The 24143-nt window shown below is 47.4% G+C and overlaps 1 protein-coding gene across 1 annotated transcript in view; it reads right to left on the bottom strand.

The window, feature by feature from the left end:
* The window catches only part of LOC119435930 (b(0,+)-type amino acid transporter 1-like), a 144862-nt gene extending 121680 nt beyond the window's left edge, over positions 1 to 23182 (bottom strand). The window contains 1 exon segment of the mRNA XM_037702632.2: positions 22946 to 23182. Within this exon segment, the coding sequence (XP_037558560.1) occupies positions 22946 to 22985 (40 nt within the window). The 5' untranslated portion in view covers positions 22986 to 23182.
* Positions 23183 to 24143: the final 961 nt, after the last annotated feature.

Genomic DNA, 24143 nt, shown 5'->3' with positions numbered 1-24143 from the left:
CTGCAGGAAGGTGTCCGCTGCTTAGCCCCGTGTCTCGATTCCGGGCCGCTGCGGGTTCACTATACGATGACGAACGTTTAAGAAAGCCAGCTGGTCAAAACTCGTACCGCCCCCCAGGTGTTGCTTGGGGCGTAATTAGAGTTCACTCGATCACAAAGTGTCCTGTCAAGGCTTTATTTGAGCTGCGGACGCGAGGGTGCTGTGCTCCCCCTTCAGCTTATTTCCGAGCACGGGCAGCAGACGCCTGCCACAGCCCAGTCACGAACAGCGCCAGCGGAACTTTTTGTGGCTTGCCTGTCGCGAGTTACAGTGAAGTCGAGGACGCAATTAATTCTAGGTTCAAAGCAAGGCGTTACACGGCTACGGAAGGTCGCATGGCTCTGTTATATATAGCTCGAAGCGCACCGCTCCCGCGTTTTGTAGATTGTGCTGGGGGCGGCACATAATCGATTAGCCGTGCTCTCGAAACGAAGATACAAACAAACTAACAAAAACGCACCTCACGAAGTACTATTGTTTTAAAATGGATGTGTAAGCAACAGTGGGAACGTTTGGAAAAGAAAATGAAATAAGGTTGCCACCCGACGCGCGCTGCGCGGAAATATTTCGTGCTGTGTAATAGAAGGTATACGAATTATACAAGCGAATTTATGGATTACTATATGGCCGTACTGTATAAGGAGAAATAAGGGACACATGTCCACTGCAAGACATCCACCAAAAGATTTATCAAACGAAGATCATTCGAAAAGTGCAACCGATAGCAAGCGACCACTCCCAAGAGTTCATACGAATAAAGCAGTGGTTTGCATTCGAGTATTCTCATAGTATAAGTTGATAATGCTGTGCTTTATTTTCTGTACTGACTGTAAGTAATCGTTGTTGCCAAATGTCAAACGGAGCATGGAACCTCTGTCAGTTTTCGATGCCTTTTGCTGTTACTGCCGTTCCTGTAACACAAACAGAAACAAACCTCTTCTCCCAAAAAAGAATTCACGCAGAAACTCCTCTGGGAGTTGTCTAAGTATGCGTAAGCATTGTGCCACTTGCTCATCTCCACGCATCCCGGTGTCATTATCAATATTATGAAAACTGATCCGACCAGTATAAACGACAGCGCTGCGGCGACACGAACTGCTGCGGACGGCGAATGCAAGCTGAATTGATGACGCAAGCTAACTATGCAGGCGGCGGCGCCAGGTGCGCTCATGACGTTCCGACTATCGTTAGCGCTCTTTAGCGCCTTATCCATCCGCGTCGAACCATTATGAAACGTGATCAACCGTACTCCGGCGGCGGGCGCGTGTGGCGCGGCCGCGCGCCCTACCTCGAAAGCGATGGGCAGAGAGTGCTGTGTGCGCTGTTTTCTCGCCGCTTAGTTCGCGTTGAAGCGAGAGGCAGCCCGAAGGTCAATTCGCGCGCTGCTGCGGGCGTCATCTTGGAAGCGATCGTCTTATACGTGACGGACGGACGGGTTTCCTCGTTGGCTAGGCATAGAAATGCTTACGCATTAAAAAAAGTTATAATTTATGACTAAACCTAAGATCGTATACGCTTGTTTATAAGCAGGAAGAGGTCGCTCGCATTTGAAATTGGCATCGGCTACCGCGCGACAAACGCTTTCACACGCATTAAAACAAAGCACACTCACAAAAAAGAAGAAAAAAAGAAGAAACTGCGTGGCATACTTAAATACGCAGCGCCATTTTGACAGAAAGTTCGCGTTTGCTTTTATAGAATATGTGACGTGCGTGGCTTGCGGTGCATCGCGCTCATTACATAAAAGCTACAACACGCGACCGCTTTGCCACACGCTTTCGCGTCGTGACTCATATATACCGAAGCTCGATAGTACACGTGTACGTATATGCGTGTAGCATGTTCGCGGTGTGCACTGTGTGGCCGGTGGCGCTGTCTTTCGACTAAGCCTACGGAGCCTTCGTACACACACTCGGCGTGCGTATGACCGAAGGCTTCCCAACTCGAGCAACTTGGGTGCATAACGTGGTTCAATCACGCTATAGGTCGACGGCACATTTGACGCGTGTGTCTGCCAACTCCTGGCGCCTCGCCACCGGGCGTACACACTATACCGCGCGTATAGCTGTCGGGCGGCTTTCGAGTTGCACGCTTCCATCCCAAAGTTCGAACTGAGACTTTGTTTTGCGGTTTGATAGGTCCGGAATAGGTCCGTGATATCGATCTTGCCGTGTCCGCGGCGTCGCGCTCGTGTGGTGGGCTGCAGGCTTTCGAGCCGAATTATAGAGCAGGTCTCGCACGCTTTCCAGGACACGCTGAACGCAGGCTCGAGAAACTGACGCCCTCGACTGTCGCTTGAGTTTTGCGCATCTTGTGCCCACACACCGCACCCGGTATCTTTTCGGGTGCTGTATGCGGGAGTGTGTATGCGTGGGTTGTGCGAGGCAGGAAGCCGGTCGCGAGCGTGAAGGCGTCATCGGCGGATGTCGCCACCGCCCGAATCCTTATCGCGCCCGAAAAGCGCCGAGGAGGAGCGGAGGCTGCTGCGCGAAGGACTCCAGTGACGACCTCAAGAAAGTATGCGCTGCTGCGGCGGCAGGCGATGTGGCGCCTGGGCGCAGTCGTCCACCGTGGCATATATCCAAACAGATCACTTCAAACTCTCGATTTCCCCATGTGGAACAAACAAAGGCGACAGCTGTCGTCGTTTTGTTTGTTCGATATCTTTTTTTTTTTTTCGGCATATTAGTTGAGAACACAACTGTACAGAACCGGGAGCACCGGGAAACAATAGCTGCCATTTCAAAATACGGTGGATTGGTATGGGTACTTTTGAACATGGTGAGCAGGGTGCATACAGGCGTCGACCGTCGCCGCAGCGAAGTTTTAGTTAGCGGAGGAGAGAGTATTATGAGCCGATCGAGTGCAGGGATTGTAAAGTTTGAGCCTCGAGTATTATAAATTATGCCTGAGAAGACGGGGAAATAAAAAACCCGCAAATACTTTTTTCCCCACAATTTCTTCCCTCGTATTTTCCTCCTTCAGTAAGCGCATATATACATCTCGAAACTCCCAGAAAGAATGGCCGTCCAAGTATAAGCGTATGTATAAAATGGCGTCTGCAACAACGAGTAGCGAATACGTGATATCTGCGACTTCGTACTTTGGCCGTTACCGCGTGCAGACCTTACTGCGCACTCTGCCACATTGCGATATGCAAACTTGTCCAATCCTGCTCGTGGGTCGCGCAGCTGCCGTATTTTAAATAAGCTCGCTGCTGCAGAGAGCATTGCTGGGAGACCCGCGCCCATTGTTGGCGAGACACCAAGCAACACGCCCGGATGCCGACTTTGCTCGTGCGCAGTTGCTGTAATTATTCGTTGCTGCGAGCGTCCGCGGGAAAACCAAGCGGCTATGTAGGCTATACACAGCAGCTGTTTCGGCAGCGTTTCGCCAAGCAGTATATATGTATATATCATTCATGTAGTGAATATATATTACTATGTTTACGACGCGTGGCTTATAGTAGGTTAGCCTGAGCATAGGCGCATGATTTTAGTCCCTCGTAGTTCATGAGATTATTTCGCGAACGAGACCAATATACGACAGAACAACCGCACATAGCAGTTTCATGAACGCAATCAATTTAGCCGCACAACGACGTGCAACCGCTACGGCGAGACATATAACGCGAAGCGGAATCAACCCTCATAAACAAGCCTTCGACGCAGACGCGACGCCGCTTTTCCGGTACTTCGCCCCGGACGTGGAATGAGATCGAAATTTCGGTTGCTGAAGATTGGGAGATGAAAACTGTTGCGGCGACGGCTCGTGACCTCGTATATTTTTTACCAGGGTTTCTTCTTCTTTCTATTACACCGAACATAGTTTTAAAATTAAATTGCATGCGGGAGATATAGCGCAAATTCATATCTCCAGGTGGATCACCTAAAGAGGCAGACATTACAGTATATACATGCACGAGAATCGCAAGTTCATTCAGTTAACTAATTTCACAATTATTAAAGGTGTTTTCTTCTTTTGTTTTTAGACATTAACTTTATTTATTTATTTATTTATTTATTTATTTATTTATTTATTTATTTATTTATTTATTTATTTATTTATTGAGGCACCCTAAAGGCCATAGAGGGCATTACATGGGGGTGGGTGGATATGAGGAAAGTATGAATCTTACCGCATTATTCTGTACTGAATCGATGCGGTTCTGTAAAGTAACAATACTTGGGTGCCATATTATCGATGCATATTAAAAGACCTGATGAGAGATGTGTAAGCGTGAAGCTTCGTTTCTGAGTTGGCAGGATACAAACGATGCCTGATTAATCCTAATTTCTTAAATGCCTTCTTTGTTATGTACATTCTATGTGTGTATGCCAAGTTAGATCGGTAGTTAAATAGGCGCCCAGGTATTTGAAACTTTGCACTTTTTTCTATAGCTGTGCTGTTTATTTTGTAAACATTTAGAGGAGTAAGCGTAGAAAATGTCACAAGCTTTGTTTTTTCTACGTTAATCTCCATGGGCGAGTCCTTACACCACTGGCTGAGTTGCACTAGGTCCGCTCGTAAGCTAGTGACGTCCTCGGGATTTAATACTCTGTCTGTAAATGACGCAGTCTTGCGCAAAAAGTCTCATTTTAGAGCCTATGTTATTCGTTATATCATTAATGTAAATGGGAAAAAGCAATGGTCCCAGAACTGACCCCTATGGTAGTCCTGAGATGACATGCGTGCTTCCAGATGTATGTTCCTTAATGACAACCCGTTGATATCGATTAGTTAAGAATTCGGCAATCCAGCGGGTTGTGTTAGAATCTAATTCTAGGTTATCGACTATCTTGACTAGTCGGTTATGTGCAACATGATCAAAAGCTTTCCTAAAATCAATTAATATTGCGTCTGTGTATTTTTGCTCATTCGTGTAGTCATGAAGGTCAGTAACTATAGTTGGAACAATTGTGTTTGACAAGATTTTTTTGTGCCTGAAGCAATGCCGACTGTATAAAGGTAAATTATTTCTATTTAAATGAGTCATAATGCGTGAGAAAAGAATGTGTTCTAACAGTCTGCTGCAAATACAGGTCAGTGATATCGGTCGGTAATTGTTAGGACTTGTGTTATTGCCGGATTTGAATATGGGACTGACACGTGCCATTTTCCAGTCATCGGGAATGCTCCCGCTGTCTAAGGACTGTTGAAAGATGAGCGACAGTAAAATGAATGAAAGATGCACTGTCCTTTGCAAAAGTTTAGTGTTGATGCCATCAAGACCAGGCTTGACTTAAGTGGCAGTCGCTCAATACACGGGCGACGCCTGGTATTGACCCTTTTCGCGGAGCAGTTTGTTTTAGAGAAACGAGATGGCGCTCACGGCGGCGCGCCATATTTCTCATCAGCGACCGCGCACGAATACGAAACCATCACCGCTTCTACCTTGCTTCTGTACGATCAGCTGTCGGAAGTGCAACTGAGTTTTCTCTAACACACTGTGCTCAAATCATGTGGATTGAAGACATGCGCAGTAGTTGGCTGCAAAAATAGTGACTGGCATGTTAAGGAATAGAATTAATCTGTGTGGCCAAGTTCGCGGACCGCTGCTTCAACTGTCCGAACGTGTTACCGGCACTTCGTGATGTACGGCTTTCCTCGAAGATACAGAAATTTGCTCATCCGCCAGCCTTGTATCGCTAACCTTCAAAGAAAGGGCTTCATCCCCAGAACGTCGGCAAGAGTGAGTACCACTCGTTAAACAATGACGAAGCGAGTAGCGCTGCTTCCTGTCATAGTAAGTTTCGCGCACGTTATCTATGCACATCTGTCCCAAATGGCAGGAAAACTCACGCCCACTCTATCGCCGACGTATCAAGAATAAGTGAATGGGCGCACACTTGAATATATGCGCACTGTATACGCACAATAAATGACGGACTACACCGATGGCGCACGAATGGTCGAAGCTGAATGTTTCGTGACGGTCCACAAGAGTAAGCGAGTTACTAGCTGTAATATATATTTGCTACAAGTTACCCAATGTACAAAACAGATACGTTGCAAGCCTTGTGCGCAGCAAGAACAAATCTATCGGAACTGAGCACACCCGCGAGCGATTAGGCAGAAAATAATCAGATAGTGGCCGCACCGAGGAACTTCGCTGAGTCGGAAACTGACAAGCCACTGCTTCAAAATATTTGCCGAATAAAGAACAAAGAGCAAAACACTAATCCTGACTAAAATTCATAATCGGAAAGCTTGGATAGCTTGGAATTCATATTTAGCCCCGTTTTTAGAACAAGCATGCTTCGGAGCTGATTAGGCTATGTCCAAACGGCGCAAGCAGTGTATATGGTGCACCATATACACTGCTTGCGCCGTTTGGACATAGCCTAATCAGCTCCGAAGGCGCTTTTACATGTTCTCTGAAGCTGTGATCAAAGCTTCGTGTCGTCCGCCTAGTCACCGTCTACGCTCGTTCCGAAAACAGAGGTTTTCTAAGCCACGCCGGCGTCATACACTTCCGTTGTAAACAAGGAGGCAACGCAGGCAGTTGAGGCAAGCAATGGACGCGTCACCATGTGATCAAATATGGCAGCGCCCACGGGATTGCCGAGAAAAGGGTCAATACGCTTATGGTTACCTGTACACATGGGTGACGAAGAGCTGAATTAATGCCCTCAAGAATAGCCTGAAAAGGTGACTCATCAGTGAAATTTCCAGAATATAATTATTAAAGACATCGGCTGTGGTTTGCGCGCGGGGACAGCATTACCACTTTCGTCGTTTATTGAAGGAACTGTGCGTTTTTCTTTATAGGATTAATCACTCGCCAAAATGTTGTAGGGTAGTTTTTCACAACTTAGGTAACGTATAACTAAAGAAATAGTCTTCAGGGCACATGTCTGAAGTGCGGATTAGCACCCGGGTGGCAATACAGCCTTATTATGTCCATTTCGCAGGAATCATCATGAGAATAGCCTGTCCAGGAATTTTGGGCATTGCCCCTTCGGCCATCTGTCGAAGTTGAACGCCGACTACGTCAACGCCGACCTGGACGAGTCTATAAGCAATGACGAGAAATCGGGACCGTCGTGCAGCCGGCCGGCGTATTCTTGACGGGCGCGGCGGTTGCGTGTAAAGCCGTCGGCCGATGCGCGCCGTAACTCGCTATGCGCGACAATTGGTCCCATCCTGCGATGCGGTGGGCGCGACCCACGAGCTGCAGGGCGCTGTCGCATAGCGAATGACGCGCGTCCGAGCTGGTTGAGCTATATGGGCTATGCATACTTCAACTCGATGTTTTAACCCGGCCCCGGATCGCGTAGCTCCGAGAGTGCAGCGAATTAACGCTATTCCTGCTGATCCCCGATTGTCCACCGGCACCATGCCCGTGCCACACGTTTTCGCAATTGCGGTCGCCTTGGACTCTGATGTAAATGCCCATATATGGAAAACGTTCTCTCGCTAGGTATTCATACATCTCACCGGAGCCATGCGCACTATAATTTTACACCTTTATGGGTGTATAAAGGGTGTTTGGTGTCCATATGACTAACACCCTCACGTTTAAGGTGTAAGATCGAATCCGTTGGTCAGGGCCAATCAAGATTTATTGTTTGCCGACTTTGTGTGGCAATCAAAAGTTATAATAGCTGCGACAGACGACACGGAAAGTGCATTCAATAAACTTCCAAAGCTATCGCTGTTAAATTTCCTGGTCAGATATTCCTCTGCGGACAAGGTGGTCAGAATTATTACAGTTTTCCACCACGCTTTATTTCATCGCACTTGTAGTGGGAGCTCGCTGTCGTGTTCGATAAAAATTGTATAGCCATAAAGGTAGGCATGTTACCCATGGGATAAAGGCAACACCCTTAAGGGTGTAAACATTTTTAGAGTGCTGCAGAGATCCATCATTAGCCACGGGATGTTTGGCTGTGAGTACATGCACCTTCCCTTTCACTCTTTTTTCTCTGTGTGTATGGCATGCATACCAGCTTCATGGAATAATAATAATAATAATAATAATAATAATAATAATAATAATAATAATAATAATAATAATAATAATAATAATAATAATAATAATAATAATAATAACAAACACAACAACGACAACCACAACATACATGCGCATGCGTGATAAGTGAATTAAGATAACAAGCGGACACTATCCATGCATCTTTTCTCTTATGTATTCATCTGATTTAATACGGAAAGGAGCAGCGGGTTTTCTTTTCATCTGTTTTTTTTCCTCCACCAACGAAAAAAGTGCCGCGTAAAAAAAAATATTGCTGAGTAGGAGAGAGAAGAGTTAATGTACGGACGCCGATTACTTAATATTTACGTGCACATTAAAGAACCCCAGGTGGTGAAAATTAATCCGGAGTCCCCCAATTGTGGCGTGCCTTAATTGTACTCATATCGGGGATTCGGCACATAAAACTCAAGAACTTTTTTTTTTCGAAGACAATGTCTTCTTTGGCGAGTTCAGATAGACTTGGGATTCGCAAGATCTGGGTATATGACCACTTTCGTCTCGAAATTTAGACGATTTGGGTCTTTCTAGTGGACGTAGGACAACGAAAAAGGCGTCAAAATGAAGCTTGGAACGAATAAGAAGCTCCAAGTTAGTGTATAGAGCTATTCACGGAGCAATAATAATGCGCAATGAGCGGGAAAAAAAAAAGACAGGCCGGAATCAAGGCCAGATGCGCTCATTCAAACTGCGCGCATATAGAAGCGGAAGTGTGCCGTTACTCAAGGAAAAATGTGGGCCTATCCCGGTTATAGTGAAGTCTAAAAATGTGGGGCCAGATTCACGCAGCTTTTTTTTTTTTTTTTTCGTAAGTTCGCTTTGCCATTGGCTGGCCGCCTTCGCTAATGATATGTATGGCATCCGGATTGGCTAAAATTCTTTCTCACGAAAAAGTCTAGCGCAAAACGTTTTTGTGAATTTGGGCCTGGTATGAAAGGTAGTGCAGTCTATAAAGAAAGAAAGAAAAGTGAAGGTTAAGTAAAGGACTCTATGTAAAAGTATTATGGCACTAAAGCACAGTAAGGTGGCGTAGGTGAAGTTAAGGCGACTCAACAGCGGTTTACATCGCAGAAAAACAAGGTCTTCTGCACTGTAAACCAATTTACACCCTTAAGGGTGTTAACTATAGACCTATAAGGACCCTCAAGGGTGTAAATCGGCTTACAGTGTGGGGGGAGCCTCTCTTTCCTCCTGAATAACACACATGGAAAAACATGGAACAGCAAACTGCATGTTACACTAATGCACCCCGGAAGACCTTGTCTATCTTCGATGTAAATCGCTGTTGATTCGCCTTCTTTCTTTTGTATCTTTTTTTTTTTTTTTGTAGAGATTATAACCGCTCTAGCTGCGCACGAATTCACAGACTCTATTCCCGCCACGGCGACCGCATTCCGAAGGCGGCGGGATTCAAAAACGATAGTTAACTGAAATTAGGTTAGGCTTTATTAGAGAAGCACAGTTGTACAGAATTAATGCGGAGCATTTCACTGCGGGGTCTCTCCTATATAGTTTCGGACGTTAAACCGCTGGGATAAATTAGTCAATCTTCTAAACTAAGGTAGAAGCAGAGTGAGAAGGAGGATACATTCTCAGAAGGAAGACAAGAAAACGGTGACGCATGCATATATCGCTGTCTCGCTGAGCAGCCGATTAGCCGTACGCTGTTCAATTTGCAAAGGCGGCGTGCCTGTCCGGAGTAGGAATAGAGCTCAGCAGGGGTCAGGTGCGTGTGCAATCGCATTGCGTAACAAGGCCCCTCCAGAACCCAGCAGAATATCGCGCTCTTGCCACGGGGCTTCGAAGACTGTGCGAAAACTTTTCGGGCTATACACACCAAGCTGCGCGAAGCCGCGTCAGAAACCACACAGCGGGTATTCCGGCGCGCCTCGAATTCGGCGAGGTTTTTCACGGTCGGTGATGAAATGGGAAGGCTGACTTGACTGCAGCTCCCTGGAGCGCGGAGAGACAATCACTCGACTCGCGGCCATTCCTAACCGAAGAGGACCCGAGTTAAACTTAATTATACAACCGCTCCATCGGTTTGATCGAAAGTGTGTGCGCGTTCGACGAAGTCAAAGCCCCGCTCGAAACGGCCTCAGGCGCCCAGGATGCCGCGTACTTAAGTTGGCGGATGAACATTAAGTTGCAGCGCACGATCACGATGGATACCTGGAGCAAAGGCTAGAAGTTCACGACGGCGTGATGAGTCTTTGTTTACTGCGCGTGGTCTCACCGCGACGGCACTAATTAAAATGAAATTTACGTTCTCGCCAAACGTGACGAAAGCCGCGAGCACCTCACGTGCTGTGAGAAATATCGACACAGTTAATGCGAGTGCTGTTTCAACGCTCATGAATGTAGGAGAAGACATGGAGTCAGTTCGTCACCATTTAGTTAGTTTGTTTCTTTTTCAGCTCTCTGCACGGGGCAAGGAAGGACGCTCTCCCATACAGGTGCACGGGCTCCCGCATCCCCTCCCTCTGTCACTCTTTCCAAACAAGGATGAGCGAGGTCATTCACTCGGCAGCGACGCGAGATAATGGTGGTGCGAACGAATGACGGTGTTCATTTGCCCGTATCTCCTCCTTATGCGGATGTCAACTGCACCCGTGGCAGCCTAGTTCCGTTGTCTCAAATCAGAGGCGCTCGCCAGTGAGTGCTGCTCAACGTCATCGCAAAGGTGCGGCGCTTGTAGCACGCGGACCGTACATGATCGCAGTTGCCTATATAGCAGTCCCACCGCGCCCCAGACAATCAGCAAGACCGGATGACATTAAATAATAATGAGCGTTTTAAACGCGCTCGAGAGAGTGCTCCACTGAGTCACCCCGATCCCGGTGTGAACCGTCATTCGCTGTTCAGAAGGTCGTGCGACCCTTGCGGCGTTAGCTTTGACCGGACGACCGCTCCTACGTAATACGTTTGTTTGGTCGGGGACCATCAGCTCGAGTGGGCTCGTAATTACAAATGTTTGCCGCGACGTGTACCAACATAAATCGAACGAATACAGGCAGGGACACTAACCAGGATCGCACCCTGTTGACTGCCTTACGCGAGATATAGGGAATGAAAAGCCAGAAAAATGATATTTCGAGAAGACGAGTAATTAATGCGCGCACATACCCCCGTACATGTTGCGCCAATGTCAAAGGCAATACAGGATTTCCGTTTGAAGCAGGATGGTTTTTTTTTTTTTCGTGTTCCTGCACTGAGACAACAATAATAAAAAACGTTCCATCATGGAGGATCCTTCAACTTGAGAGCTATACAGCAAGTAGAAGTGAGGGAGGTTCATACAAATAAGAGTCGCTGCTCGAACACAAATTAAGTGTTCCCTTCCATAATGGCGCAATGTGTGCGTGAGCGTTCACTATATGCGCAGTCCATCAATTTCGTCCTTAAGAAAGACAGCAGCGCCAAATTTTTCAACTTTGTGCAGATAAGATTTCCCTGGCAGAGTTCGAAGATCTTCTGTTTCGTTAGCACGTCTCGTCCAACAAGCTTAGGCGGCATAAGCTCGAAATAGACTCGCTGCGGGCTTCGTAGCCTTACGTATTTCCAACATACCCGTTTCCCATCGCACTCTCATGAATGCGTCTTCGTTGTTGAACGTGTGAAGATGCACGAGATCCATTCGCCGTGCCTCCTTTTCACTATATCGAAAGTATTAAAGTAGGTGCAGGCAAAGCGATAACGTATAGTGGACTCGCTAAAGATACATTCAAAAGTTATATATATAGACGAATAAACAGGCACGCAGGGTTTCCGTCGCGGTATACCATATATATATATATATATATATATATATATATATATATATATATATATATATATATATATATATATAAAGAGGCCCAACCCATGTCACCCTGCACACACTGCCTCAATTGTGGTTTTGCCGTGGGCTCCCAAAGCCACCGTATACCGATCTTGGTTAACTTCTTATAGCTTCGCAGGTCGTTGACTGTCAAGTATATATTTGTTAACAGACGCGCTCTGCGTGCTGTTAATTATCCGAACGGTGGCTCCGACTCAGGTGACATTTCACTTGACTAAAAATTACGTGGTCCAACGTTTATGATATCGCTCGAAGTTGTGCACAATGCATTGGATATAAGTGATGTACTGAACTCTATGGTAGCTTTAGAGCTAAGGACTCTCAGATAAGGTCGTTTTCAAATTTTCATCGCAATCGACAATGCTTGCGCTACGGCTCCCTTTTATTTTACCACACGACAGCCTCCGCGGACCATGACTCGCCACTGGAGTCTTCCAGCTGCGGCGTCACCACGCGCCCGACAGCGGCGTTCCATGCTGCCGCCGTATGGTATAGCGACGTGATTCGGTAGGCGAAGAGGCAGGGGCGCATTCAAACGCAGCTGCTTCTGAAGGCAGATCCACTCTCACCCCTTACTTACTCCGCTTACGACTTGGAACAATAACAACAAAAGGCTTTCTTATCGCAATAACCAGCATTATCAGTAAATCAATTCAAAGGACACGTGTTTGACCCATTTATGGGGCACCGACAGTTTCCTGCGACAAATTAATTACAAATTACTAAATAATTTGTCGCTGTCCTCCCATCGGAATGCGGCAGTCGCGAATGGGAACCACACGAATGCGTGCTCAGTAGCACAAAGCCATGGCCGCAGCGGCGGGGTCCCCGCCGCATGCTGTTTGCCAAAGAGGTCCAAGTGCTAGCGGCAAGAGTCGGAAAGAACGCTGACAGATGTACGGACAGTTCACGAAGACAAGCAACGCAAAGTTCAGGCAACAGAGACGAAGAGTGAGACATAGATGCAGGGACACGCGAGTACTACGGGCGTGGTCACAAAACGAACGCGCGCGGCTTTCCCCGTCGGGCGACCTCCCATGCTAAAGCACGTTCGCGTGGAGCCGGAAGAGGCTGGCTCGCACATGCCGTGCCTCCATGCATCCACGCCGCACTAACCACGTCCCTGCTTCGGAGGACGAACGTGACGTTTCGAATGTAGACAAATCAGCCCAAAGAGCAACAATGCCTATAGTTCCAACTGGTGCCAAAATTTCGAGTTAGAAAGTCGGAGCCGTGCCAGAGATTGGGCTTGCGCCAAAACATCCAAGCAGGCGGCTCAGCGCACTCATCGTTCAAACGACACTTGGAACGCAACACCACTCAGCAGCGAAAACAAAAGGGAAGCAGAGAAACGTCGGCCCTACCGCGGTGTTATCTATATGGGCACCTCTCATTCCTGCTCGCGCAGACTACTGCCGTATCGTAAAATTATGCACACAGACAATAAAAAGGGAAAGAAAGCAGACAGATAAAATGAGAGACGCGCGGCGAGAAGAGAACGGGGAGCATGCACCGCCTAAACATCTGAACTTGACCTCCGCTTGTTGCGAACAAGTGCTTGAGTGTAATGGCTGCACTCGTCTCGTTTACTCAAGCGAGCCACCGTCGGTCTCAAGCTTCGCCGTGACTAAAGGCATTTATTTGACGTGCTCGAGCAAGCGTGCGTGGTGCATCTGCAGTGGATCGCGGAAGCGCGACTTGAGTTGAGATTTTGCAAATATGGCTACAATTCACCGGTGACAAGTAATTTTTGCTATTCAGCGATCAGAAAATTCATGGCGCCCGCTGCGCCATGCACATGTAAGCTGACGCCTGCGCGCCAGCGTCGTGGTGGCCTTGAGAGGTCGACGGCCCCCTTCTGTGCTGTCGTAAACGCCCTTCTAGGACGGCGACTGCCGCCGTGCGCCTGTTGTTCCAACACTTGACGCCCGAGGGAGAGAAACGCCCTCCCCCTTACAAACATTGCCGGAGGCGATAAATGCGCACGTCCAGATCTGTCTGTCCGTGACGTTTTGTAAGTGTGTATCGTTAACATATTCGCTGTGAAGTACGAGTCGCTGGCGGATAGCTGGAGAGTCGCGCCGAAAATGTGGAACAGGGCCAGAGTGGACGATCCCCCCCTCCCCAGTTTTCGGTACGATTTCTTGGGACTGAAGTTCGCAGCCGTTTTCTCCTTTCCGGACGGCTGGATACCGGCTTTGTAGGAGACGTGTATACCGAGGATGAATGCAGCTGTTTTATTGCAAGATGTGCACTTGACACGTTCGCTAATCCCACCTCTTAGATATAATTACCCCCCTCCCCTTGAAAAGGCATTCCATTTTTTGTGTACTGTGTTCTCACGCAGAAAAACGTAAAAAAAAAAAAAAAACGTTCACATCGCTTAGACACGGCAGAAGACATGCACGCCCGTCGGATGTTAAACGCCAGCTGAGACCCCAGGCTCGGCACAGTCGTACCCCGTGATGTGCACTCCAAAAACCTCAAGTATGTAAACAGGTCCATGCCGGTAAGTGTAAACAGTCTCCACCGTTTCCCGGGTCCCCTAGTTCGCAAGGTGTTGAGGCGGAAACACGGCCAGCGCCGCCACGGTGATCCGAACGGGAACACCACGTCTAAGCAAGCAACACCGTGTCCATTACCGCATTTCACTTGAAACGCGGTTTTGTTCACGGAAGCCGCACACTGGCGTCGTTTGTCTGCCGTATCCGTGTATTGTATCGGGTGTCGTGTCACTCTGCCTCATACCCATAGATAGATGTGTATCCGAAAGTTGCAACAACCGAAAAGTATCGATTCCCCGGTCCTCCGTATTTCAAATAACATCTGGCGCCCCTGATGATGAATCATTTTTAGACTGGATAGTGAAAGTTGACGTGGAGAAGAGCTTACGGAGATTACGGGACACTAAACAATCGTCGGCGTCCTTTGTTCTTGCGCGCCCACTATTTTTTAGCTTTTTGCGCAATCCTGTTATCGCTTTTCCACTATACATGTATAGCGCCTACGCTGCATGCAGAGCAGCAGAGAAGCGTTCTTAAATTATACCAGAGTATACAAGCTCGCCTCAGTAGCTGCGTTTGCCGAGTGTTATAAGACTACTGAGCATGTTCGGACTATATGTATAGAATAGCGAGCGGCTTTAGGGCATACAGTATAACTTCCGCAAGCTTTCGCTCTTCGCGGATTTTATCAGGGTTTAATGAAAGTGCCGTAGCTTTCATTAAACACTGCTAGGCCTGTAGCTATATATATAGCTACGCGTGTTTATGTGCGTGTGGGTAAACGAGATAAGAACGGAAAGTATGGTGGTGCAACGCATGCGTAATGCGGAGGTTGTGGGTTCGGCTCCCACTGGCGGCAAATGATCTTTTCGTCCACTTTTATTTCCTTTTTCTTTATTGTTTTCTACATTTCAACTTCAACCACAGCTAATTTCCCCTATGCATTCCTATATATATATATATATATATATATATATATATATATATATATATATATATATATATATATCACAACCGACCGGATCCCGGCATTACCTCACTTCATATATATATATTATCGCGCTGTTCTTTATACAGAATATTATGGTTAAATGCGCGCAGTAGTTCTTCGCAAAGAAGCTGCCCAAGTTGAGCTGGCATTTCTGCTCCCGCGCCCAATTCAATTTCTAGTGCAACAGCATGCTTTTTTGTGAATACGGGCCGACCGAATTGACAAAGCTTTTCATTTATAATGACCCGCAACCACAAAAACCTGTTACACTACAATTGGCCGTAAGATAAAATTACAGCCAATACTGATGCTGGAGCTCATATTATCGAAGACGGCCAGCCATATATGCAAAGGGAACGAAAAGCTTTGTGCGTGAAGACGGCGCAAGCTCTTTTCGTCATCGTCTAGTCGCCTTCGCTAATGCTGTACGTATGCTCGCTTATCGCGATTTGCCCGTTCTTCTTCTTACAAACATCTCTAGCGCACAAACTGCTTCGTGAAAACGTTAGCCTGGGCCCGCATTCACAAAGTTTCGCTTACGCAATAGTGCTTCCCCATTCTTGCCAGTGATCGGCATGATGACGAGACAATCCCCGCCGCTGCAGCCAATCGATCGCGACAGTGGCGTAGCCAGCAATTCTGTTCGGGGGGGGGGGGGGGGGGGGGGGGGGGGGCTCACGTTGCAGCGCGGCCTCCTCCTTATAGAATTTGGCGAGGGATCAAATACATGAATAATAACTGCATTGCCAATGCCATTGTATATTACATGCTGCATACGCATTGTTGAACGCTACGCACTGTCATGACAAGTAAAATATGTAGTTTTTCGTAAAAACATACATTCGTACGTCCCAAAAATTGTGGCAGAAATAACTGATATCAATGCTTCTGCGTTTTTTTTTTCTATTTACTAAGTAAAGAAAATATCACACGAACTTGAGATCCATATCAGTTGGAAACCAGCAAAGCAGTGCACGCAGCTGATATGAAAAACGTAAAGGCCATGAAATGAACAAGTTGAGGACAAATATTTTGATGAATCTTTGTCAGTCAAGAACCTTGTTTACATTTTTGTACATATGCAACGGCCAGGGAAAAACCTCAATGACGCTGTCCTTCGTTGTAATGGATTGCGCAGGAGCAGCAGTTACCGGTCGTGTATTGTAATTGCACCGAAATTATAGTCGCAAAAGTGAGTACATATAAAAAGCAGGAGTTCTGCAAAATATACATTAGAAATGCGAAGATAGAATGGAATATACAAATGCGAAGATACAACTTGATAAAGGGCAAAAAAGTGTCGCTGGAAACAAAGTTCACTGCTTGTATACACAAAACCTCGCAACAAGGTATTGAAATATACGTATAAGCTTCCAATAAATGTACGTATCTACGCAAACTTCACTGTATATAATGCGTCAAACAAAACAAATAAACATGTTGCGCAGTCCCAGATAGTAAACTTTACGCATAGAAAGACATACGATCCAGGCAAGAACAAAACTATGATCGCAGAAATCGTGATATGTACTTGGACCATCCTGCTCTATATTGGTAGAATAATAGAGGAAGATGCAGAAATCATTACGAAAATGTGTATGTTAACTGCCTGCACAGCGGCAACAATTACTCTAAACCCGAAATTAAAGAAGGTATTGCTTCGGTTCAGAAAAAAAGAAGAAGGTAGCTAAAAAGGAAAGAAAAGGACAAACGAAAACCGCAGATGATGCGGCAAGTTGAACTACCCAATATCCGAGTGTGTTTGTTGGGAAACGCCGCGTGGGCCGGGCTTTCAATGAGCAAGGTCGGTCAAAATTGGTTATTGATGTCCTCGTAATTTTCGTATTCGCATGATAATTTTTATCATGATGCTAAGTGTTAGAAAAAACGGCGAAAACGTCTGCGGTTTTAAAAGCTAATTAACAGTCATACGTTTTCATAATTACGACTTTGTATATGGACCTGAAGTATATGGACCTGAATGTATATGGACCTGAAGGAACAAAGATGTTTACTTGCGTTGATTTTTGGTGCTTCGCTATCTAAAGTACAAACTTCACTCGGAGGGGAAGTTTAGCGAAGCGGTCAATGGCTACGAACACGTTGATTCCTCAGACACTGTAGAGCGCAAGTAGTTTTTTAGTAATCTCATGTTTGAAAATATTCTCTCTGCGCTGGCAGTGGTCACTGGAAGGATGACTAGAATCTGCAGCAGTTTGTACACATTTACATGGAACCTGCAGTCGCAATGAGAGAGGGCGGTGCTGAAACTTAAAAACACTTCGATGTCGCTGGCATCATTGTTTAGGTACCCAGCACAAACGGTAAGCTGTTCGATTCCAGCAATATTCGTCGTTTCGTCAGCAAGTACGGAGAAGCAGCCTGCAGCGTTTACTTTTGCATCTAGGCTTTTTTTATATAATTTCACCACAAATTGCTATATTTGGGTTTTGTACATCTGGGCTTAAATACGAGGCATTACTGGGGCTACTTTCCAAATGGTTCTTCAGATATGTATCTCCACAATAAGCTCGCATGCGAAGAAGCGCTCTGAAAATACCAGTATTTTCAGCGGGGGCTTTGCATAAATTCATAGGACCACTGTCCCTATAAACACGGAGACCTTGTCGCCCGCAAAAAAGAGCTGTCTCAATAATAGGCCGTTAACTTTCTTCTATTTTCTCTTATTTTATTTTGCCTGCCCTCGTCCAGCTGATCGATCACATTGGGCACGCTTACTGAAATTGTTTGCAGAAAATTATGAGCTGCCAGCTGACAGTCACGGTGATATTTAGCAGTTTGGTGTGTGTGGAAGATTGCGAGCGCGTGCTTCCGTTTCTGGAACAGCTTGGACACGAGGGCTCCAGTGCGCGTATGTTGGCCCGAGTTCATAAGAACATTAAGCCCATAAAGTTCCGGAATTGAAAATCTAAAGCACGCCTTTGGAAATTCCAGTGCACCTTTCACATCAAAAGTTTATGAGAAATTTATACCCATAAAGTTTCGGATTTGAAATTCATGCGCTCCGTAGATTCCGCGGCCGCTGCGAGATGGCACGGCGCGCCCGCTCGCTATCAAAAAGCCCTTGAAATTTTGTGCTCGGATGGGGCTCCTTGCGTTATGTGACTCCAGGTGCGTGGGCACTGCCACGAAATCCAGCCCGAATTCGCAATGTTCGTGCCGAAATGTCTTTTCGAGCGCAAACGAACAATGGTAGACAAAATCCAGAATGATATGACAGCCCGAAAAAATAGGCTGAAGACAGGCTGAAGCCCCCCCCCCCCCCCCCCCCTGGCTACGCCCCTGGATTGCGACGACACTTACGCAAGGGAAGTTCTGTTAACACCGGTCCTACTTAGCTGGCGCCCTCGGATCTGGAACCCGAAACCTCTGCGGGATTTTATTGAGATGACCGGCTCGATGGACGGACTCATTTATGCTCCTTTCCGTTGCTCGCTTTGCTGTCGACCGACAGACGGGCCTTGCTGTATAGTGGACGCTTCAACGCGTGAAATATTCAGTCGGCGTCGATAAAACCAGGTGCCAGGACAATTTCCTTGTAGCACACGCTTTCAATCGCTTCATGCTCCCTTCGAATGAAGGAGATGAAAATGACCAGAAAAAAATAATTAATGGACCTATCGAGAATCCGCACGACCGCTCCTAAATTTGATCGTCAACTTTTGTGACATAGGGAGGGTGCGCCGCGGCACCTTCTCCCAAAATCTAATCTGTACGAACCAAGAGATAGAGAGAGATAGAAATGAAACAAAAAAGAAAGGCGTCGGAGGTTAACGAGAACAGAGAGTCCGACTTCATACCCTCGACTGGGAATTGGGAGGGAGAGCAGAAAGATAAGAAGAATAGAGAGAGAAAGAAAAGAAGAGCACGGACACACGATCCAACCAAAGTTTTCTACAACGAGGGAACATTTCACATGGTTGCCCGTATCACAACACGCCTCATTAGTATGCGTATGTAGCTCCGACTGAAATGCAGGGCCCGTATTAACAAAAAGCTCTTGCGCTATAGGATTGCTCGTGGGAGAAAAATGCAACCAATCCTCATGCTGGACATATCATTAGGAAAGTCAGTCAGCCAATGGCAAAGAGCACTTGCGAACGCAAAGCTTTGTGAATTCGGCCCCAGATTCAAAGTACCAATTATATGGGCAGGTGTCGGCTAAGGCTAGGAACTGCGGATGTCACGGCACAGTGGAGGGCTCGAGATGAATTTTGACCACCTGGGGTTCTTTTACGTAATCTACGTACACAAGCGTCATTTATTCTGTCCCCATCGGAATACAGCCGCTGTGGCTGGCAATTTGATCCCGCGACCTCGTGCTGAGCCCGCAATAGCTAGACATTGAGCCACCATTGTGGATGTAACGAGGATCCATGAGAGGTGTACCAGTGAAAAGAAATGGCGAAATTTGCTTACTCTGAATTTCACGTTAAACCGTACTTTTCCCTTCATCTTACACACACGTTTCAAAATGCACAACCCTCAAACAATTCAGCGGCCGATTGCACGAGCATTTTCGTTCGTAAGTGCTCTTCCATTGGCTGGCAGCTTCCACTAATGATATTGTGCTACATCGCGATTGGCTGGTATGATGCGCTTAAGAATGATTCTATAGCGTAAGAACTTTTCTTATGAATACCAGCCCCTGTCTCTTTAGGAGTTCCTCCACATCCATTTTCTTTTTCGGAGGGGGGGGGGGGGGGGGGGGAGCGCACAACGCGACTTGCAAGAGCGAAAACATGCGATTGAACCGAAGGTCCATGAGAGTCACTAACTGCGCGCCTATATACTGCTTTCCCAAAAGTCGCCCTCTTGGGAGTCTCTTTTTGAGGAAAAGTCGCATGCACCCAAGCCCAAACGCAGATTTTCACGAAGCAGTTTACTGTAGAGGAACGAGATGGCGCCTCGGCGGCGCGCCGCACGTTGCCTCAGCGAAAGCGCACAAATACGAAACCATTACCGTTTCTGCGTTGCTGCTGTGCGATCAGCTGTTGAAAATGCAACTGGGTATTCGCTAACGCACTGTGCTCTATTACTGCTGCAAAACGTGGAACTGTAGAGGGAACGCGTATGCAGCAGTTGCCTGCAAAAATGGTGACTGACATATTTTGGAATGGAACGAATAAGTGTAGTCAAGTTAACGGACCGCTGCTGTACACAAGGACTGGACTACCTGTGTTGTCGGCCCTTCGCCATGCACGGCCTTCCTCGATGATAAAAAAAATGGATGATCCGTCAGCGTTGTATCGTAAACCTCCAAATAAAGGGCTTCAACTCCGGAACGTCGGCAAGAGTGAGTACCGCTCCTTAGACATGCAGTGACAAAGGTAGTAACGCCGCTTCCTGGCATAATAAGTTTCTTGTTCGTTATGTGCTCGCATCCACCCCAACTCACACACAAGTTACACACACTCTATCGTCAACGTATAAGGAATAAGTACTTTGGAATCAATGCGCCGAAACATGGGTGACGGCGACTACACCGACAGCACACGAATATTCGAAGCTGAACGTTTCGTGACGGTCCACAGAGTAAGCGAGTGGCTAGCGTAAAACGTCATTGCTACAAGCTATTGCAAAGTACAGAACATCTACGTTCCAAGCCTGTGCACAGCAAAAACAAATCTATCGCAACTAAACACACTCACAAGCGATTAGGAAGAAAACAAAATTATGCAGAAAATCCTCTGGGTGTTGTCGAAGTACGCGTAAGCATTGTGTCATTTGCTCATCTCCACGCAGCCCGGTGCCGTTATCAATGTTATGAAACTTGATCCGACCAGTATAAACGACAGCGCTGCGGCGACACGAACTGCTGCGAACGGCGGTGCAAGGTGCGCTGATGACGTTCCGATCATTATAAGCCGGTGTCGCTCTTTAGCGCCTTATCCATCCGCGTCGAACCGTTATCAACAGTGACCAGCCGGTCTCCGGCGGCGGCTGCGCATGGCGCGGCCGCGCGGGCCCTTATCTTGAAAGCGATCTACGATGGGGACACAGTGCGGAGCGTGCTGATAGCATCGTGCGCGCTGTGTTCTCTCCGCTTAGTCTGGCTTAGTTCGCGTTGAAGCGAGACAGACGGGCCACTGTCTTGAAAGCGATCTGCCAGAGGGGAGGGGGGGGGGGGGGGGCAGAGTGTTTGAGTGTTGATATCTTCGTGAGCGCTGTGTTTTCGCCGTTTAGTTGGCGTTGAAGCGAGAGACAGCACGAAGGTGAGTTCGCTCACGGCTGCGGGCGCTGTTCGTCTTACGGGACGGGCGGTTTTTCTCGTTGAGTAAGCATAGAAATGGTTACGCATTTAATAAACAATGAGATATAGTGACCGCGCCGAGTAACGTTACTGAGTGAGAAACATGACAAGCCGCTGCTTCAAAGTGTTTGCCAAATAAAGAACGAAGAGAAAGATATACTGACCCTGTTTTAATTCATAAACGGAACGTTTGGACAGCCTGGAATACATTTCTAGCCCCGCTTCTAGTACAAGCATACGCTGCTCTCGCCGTTTGGACAAGGCGTAATGGGCTCCGAGAGCGCTTACATGTCCTCTGAAGCTGTGGCCAAAGCTGCGTGTCGTCCACCCAGTCACCGTCTTTACGATATCTGCCAAAACAGAGGTTTGCTAATCCGCACCGGCGTCATGCACATCTATTGTAAACACGGAGGCAGCTGAGGCAAGCAATGAACGCGTCACCACGTGATCAAACATGGCGGCGCCCATGGGATCGCCGGGAAAAGGGTGTATCTTGCGATCGCTCTGCGCGTCTGTAATGCACAGGTATGCGCGCGCGCAGGGATTGAGTGCGCCGCGCACAACAGTCGCTGACACAGCGTGACCATCAGCTTTGTGCGTCGAAGCGGTTAGAAATGTCGCAATGAGTGCATACTGAGCGTCCTACGAACTTCGGGACATTCGGACTTTGCCGGCACATTTCGGACACATTTCGGGCGCACTGGGAAATAACTTGGTCGCATTTGGACTATGCCAATGTGTTTGACGGACGGAGGTGACAAATGAACAGACACACTGAGAGCGTTTCAAAAGAAGTAAATGTATTTGAAGCTTCGGTCGTGAGCGTTTCGAAGCAACGAACTGCGCACGATCGTCGCCTACAGTGCTACCTCCGCCGACATGCGGAAAACTCTTAATTCAGCAGCCTTTACGGATGGCTATATGAAGGGGAAAAAAAGAAAAAAGAAAACCGAACGAAAGAAAGAAAATGCAAGGGGGGAATATTGCTGTGCAACATAAATGAACCACGCTGAGATCATACCAACCGCAATCTGCGAGATTAGTTTCGCGCCGCGGCCCAGCCTTAAACAAGCTGCAAAGTGTCGAGAAATTGTTTTGCGCAGCCCTTGTGCGAGAAGCGCGTGCATCCCAGGTCTCCATATCGGCCACTGGTGGAGATCGAAATACGCATTCGCTCCTTTGCTCGCATCAACGGGCCGGACATCCTCCGTGTTCCATCCGGCGCGTTGCAGCGACAACGGCGAACGGGGGAGAGGAGGCCCACGTGGCTTCCATATGCGGGCCCCGGCGTGGGGTCTCTCACCTGGCGCGTAGTCGTAGTCGTATCCGGCGGTGGCAGACATGTCCAGCTTAAGCGTAATCCGGCCAGCAGGAGCAACGGCAGCAGCCGGGAAGTACACCCCAATCTCGTCGTCTGCACGAGGCCGCGGGTCGTTGCCGGTGCGTGCGTGTCTTGCTTATTCCCAGCGGCCGTAGTTCCGGAGCCGGGTGCTGCGTGCGCCTGCCGTGCCGGTTGCCTCCGCTTTGCGGCTCCACTCTACCCCGCGCGATTATGTGCGCACGGGAGCAGACGATTTTTCCCCTGGCATCACGCTGGCAAACCCTCCGTGGCGCCATCTCTGTCTCGTCGGCCGAGTCGTCCGCTTGCGCGGTCCGTGACAGGAACACTGAGTGGAAGAGGGGGAAGTTTCAGATCGTGTCCCTCAATCATTTTGCGCTGCCTTGTGAGCGGCGCCGGCCGCATGCAGAAGGCGTAACAACTTATTTGGTAGTGAAGGGAATGAGAGCAGTGGACAATAGTGAAGCACCATCAAATGGATTTTTCGACAAAACCGGTTATTCGATTCACCGATTATTCCAACACGAAGAATTGGATGAGCGCGGAGTAATCGGTTAGGTTGTCTGATTGGTTCGATTAATAAAATCGCGTCATTCGGAAATCCGCACACAAATTTGCACTTTCTTCCATCGTTAAGACTTTAGGCATTATTTGTTTCAAGAATTTATAAAATGCGACCAACCGTACCGATTTTCTATATTGCTATATGTGCAAAATTTTAGCAGTACTAAGAAAATACCAGCGCCATACTACCACTTTCTCAGAAACGTATTTTTATACTGCAGTTTTGTCTTCACACTTAGGCCATTGCCACTTATTTGGGGTAATGGAACCAAGCAGTCGATAAATGATTTACTTCTTTCGCAAAATAACAACAAGAAAAAAAGAGCTGTTCGCTCAATCGCAGAACTGGCTAGCAATTCTCGTACCGCTCAATCGTTCATAAAATTTAAAGTATTAAAGATTAACCTTCTGTATGAATCACAACTACTGCCATCCTTTAGATACTAAATCGTGAAAAATGACGCTTGCGCGCTTAGTGTAACGAATCCTCCTCGCTCTACTCGAGACTCTGAATTCACTAGTATATTCCACGCACGAACAACGGATCTCAAATGACTGTTTGCCGAAAACGCTCAATACTGATATAATCTCGACCGGG

Source organism: Dermacentor silvarum, chromosome 1 (assembly GCF_013339745.2).
Source record: "Dermacentor silvarum isolate Dsil-2018 chromosome 1, BIME_Dsil_1.4, whole genome shotgun sequence".
NCBI classification, from domain to species: Eukaryota; Metazoa; Arthropoda; class Arachnida; order Ixodida; family Ixodidae; genus Dermacentor; species Dermacentor silvarum.
This window is presented reverse-complemented; position numbering and strand designations above follow the sequence as displayed.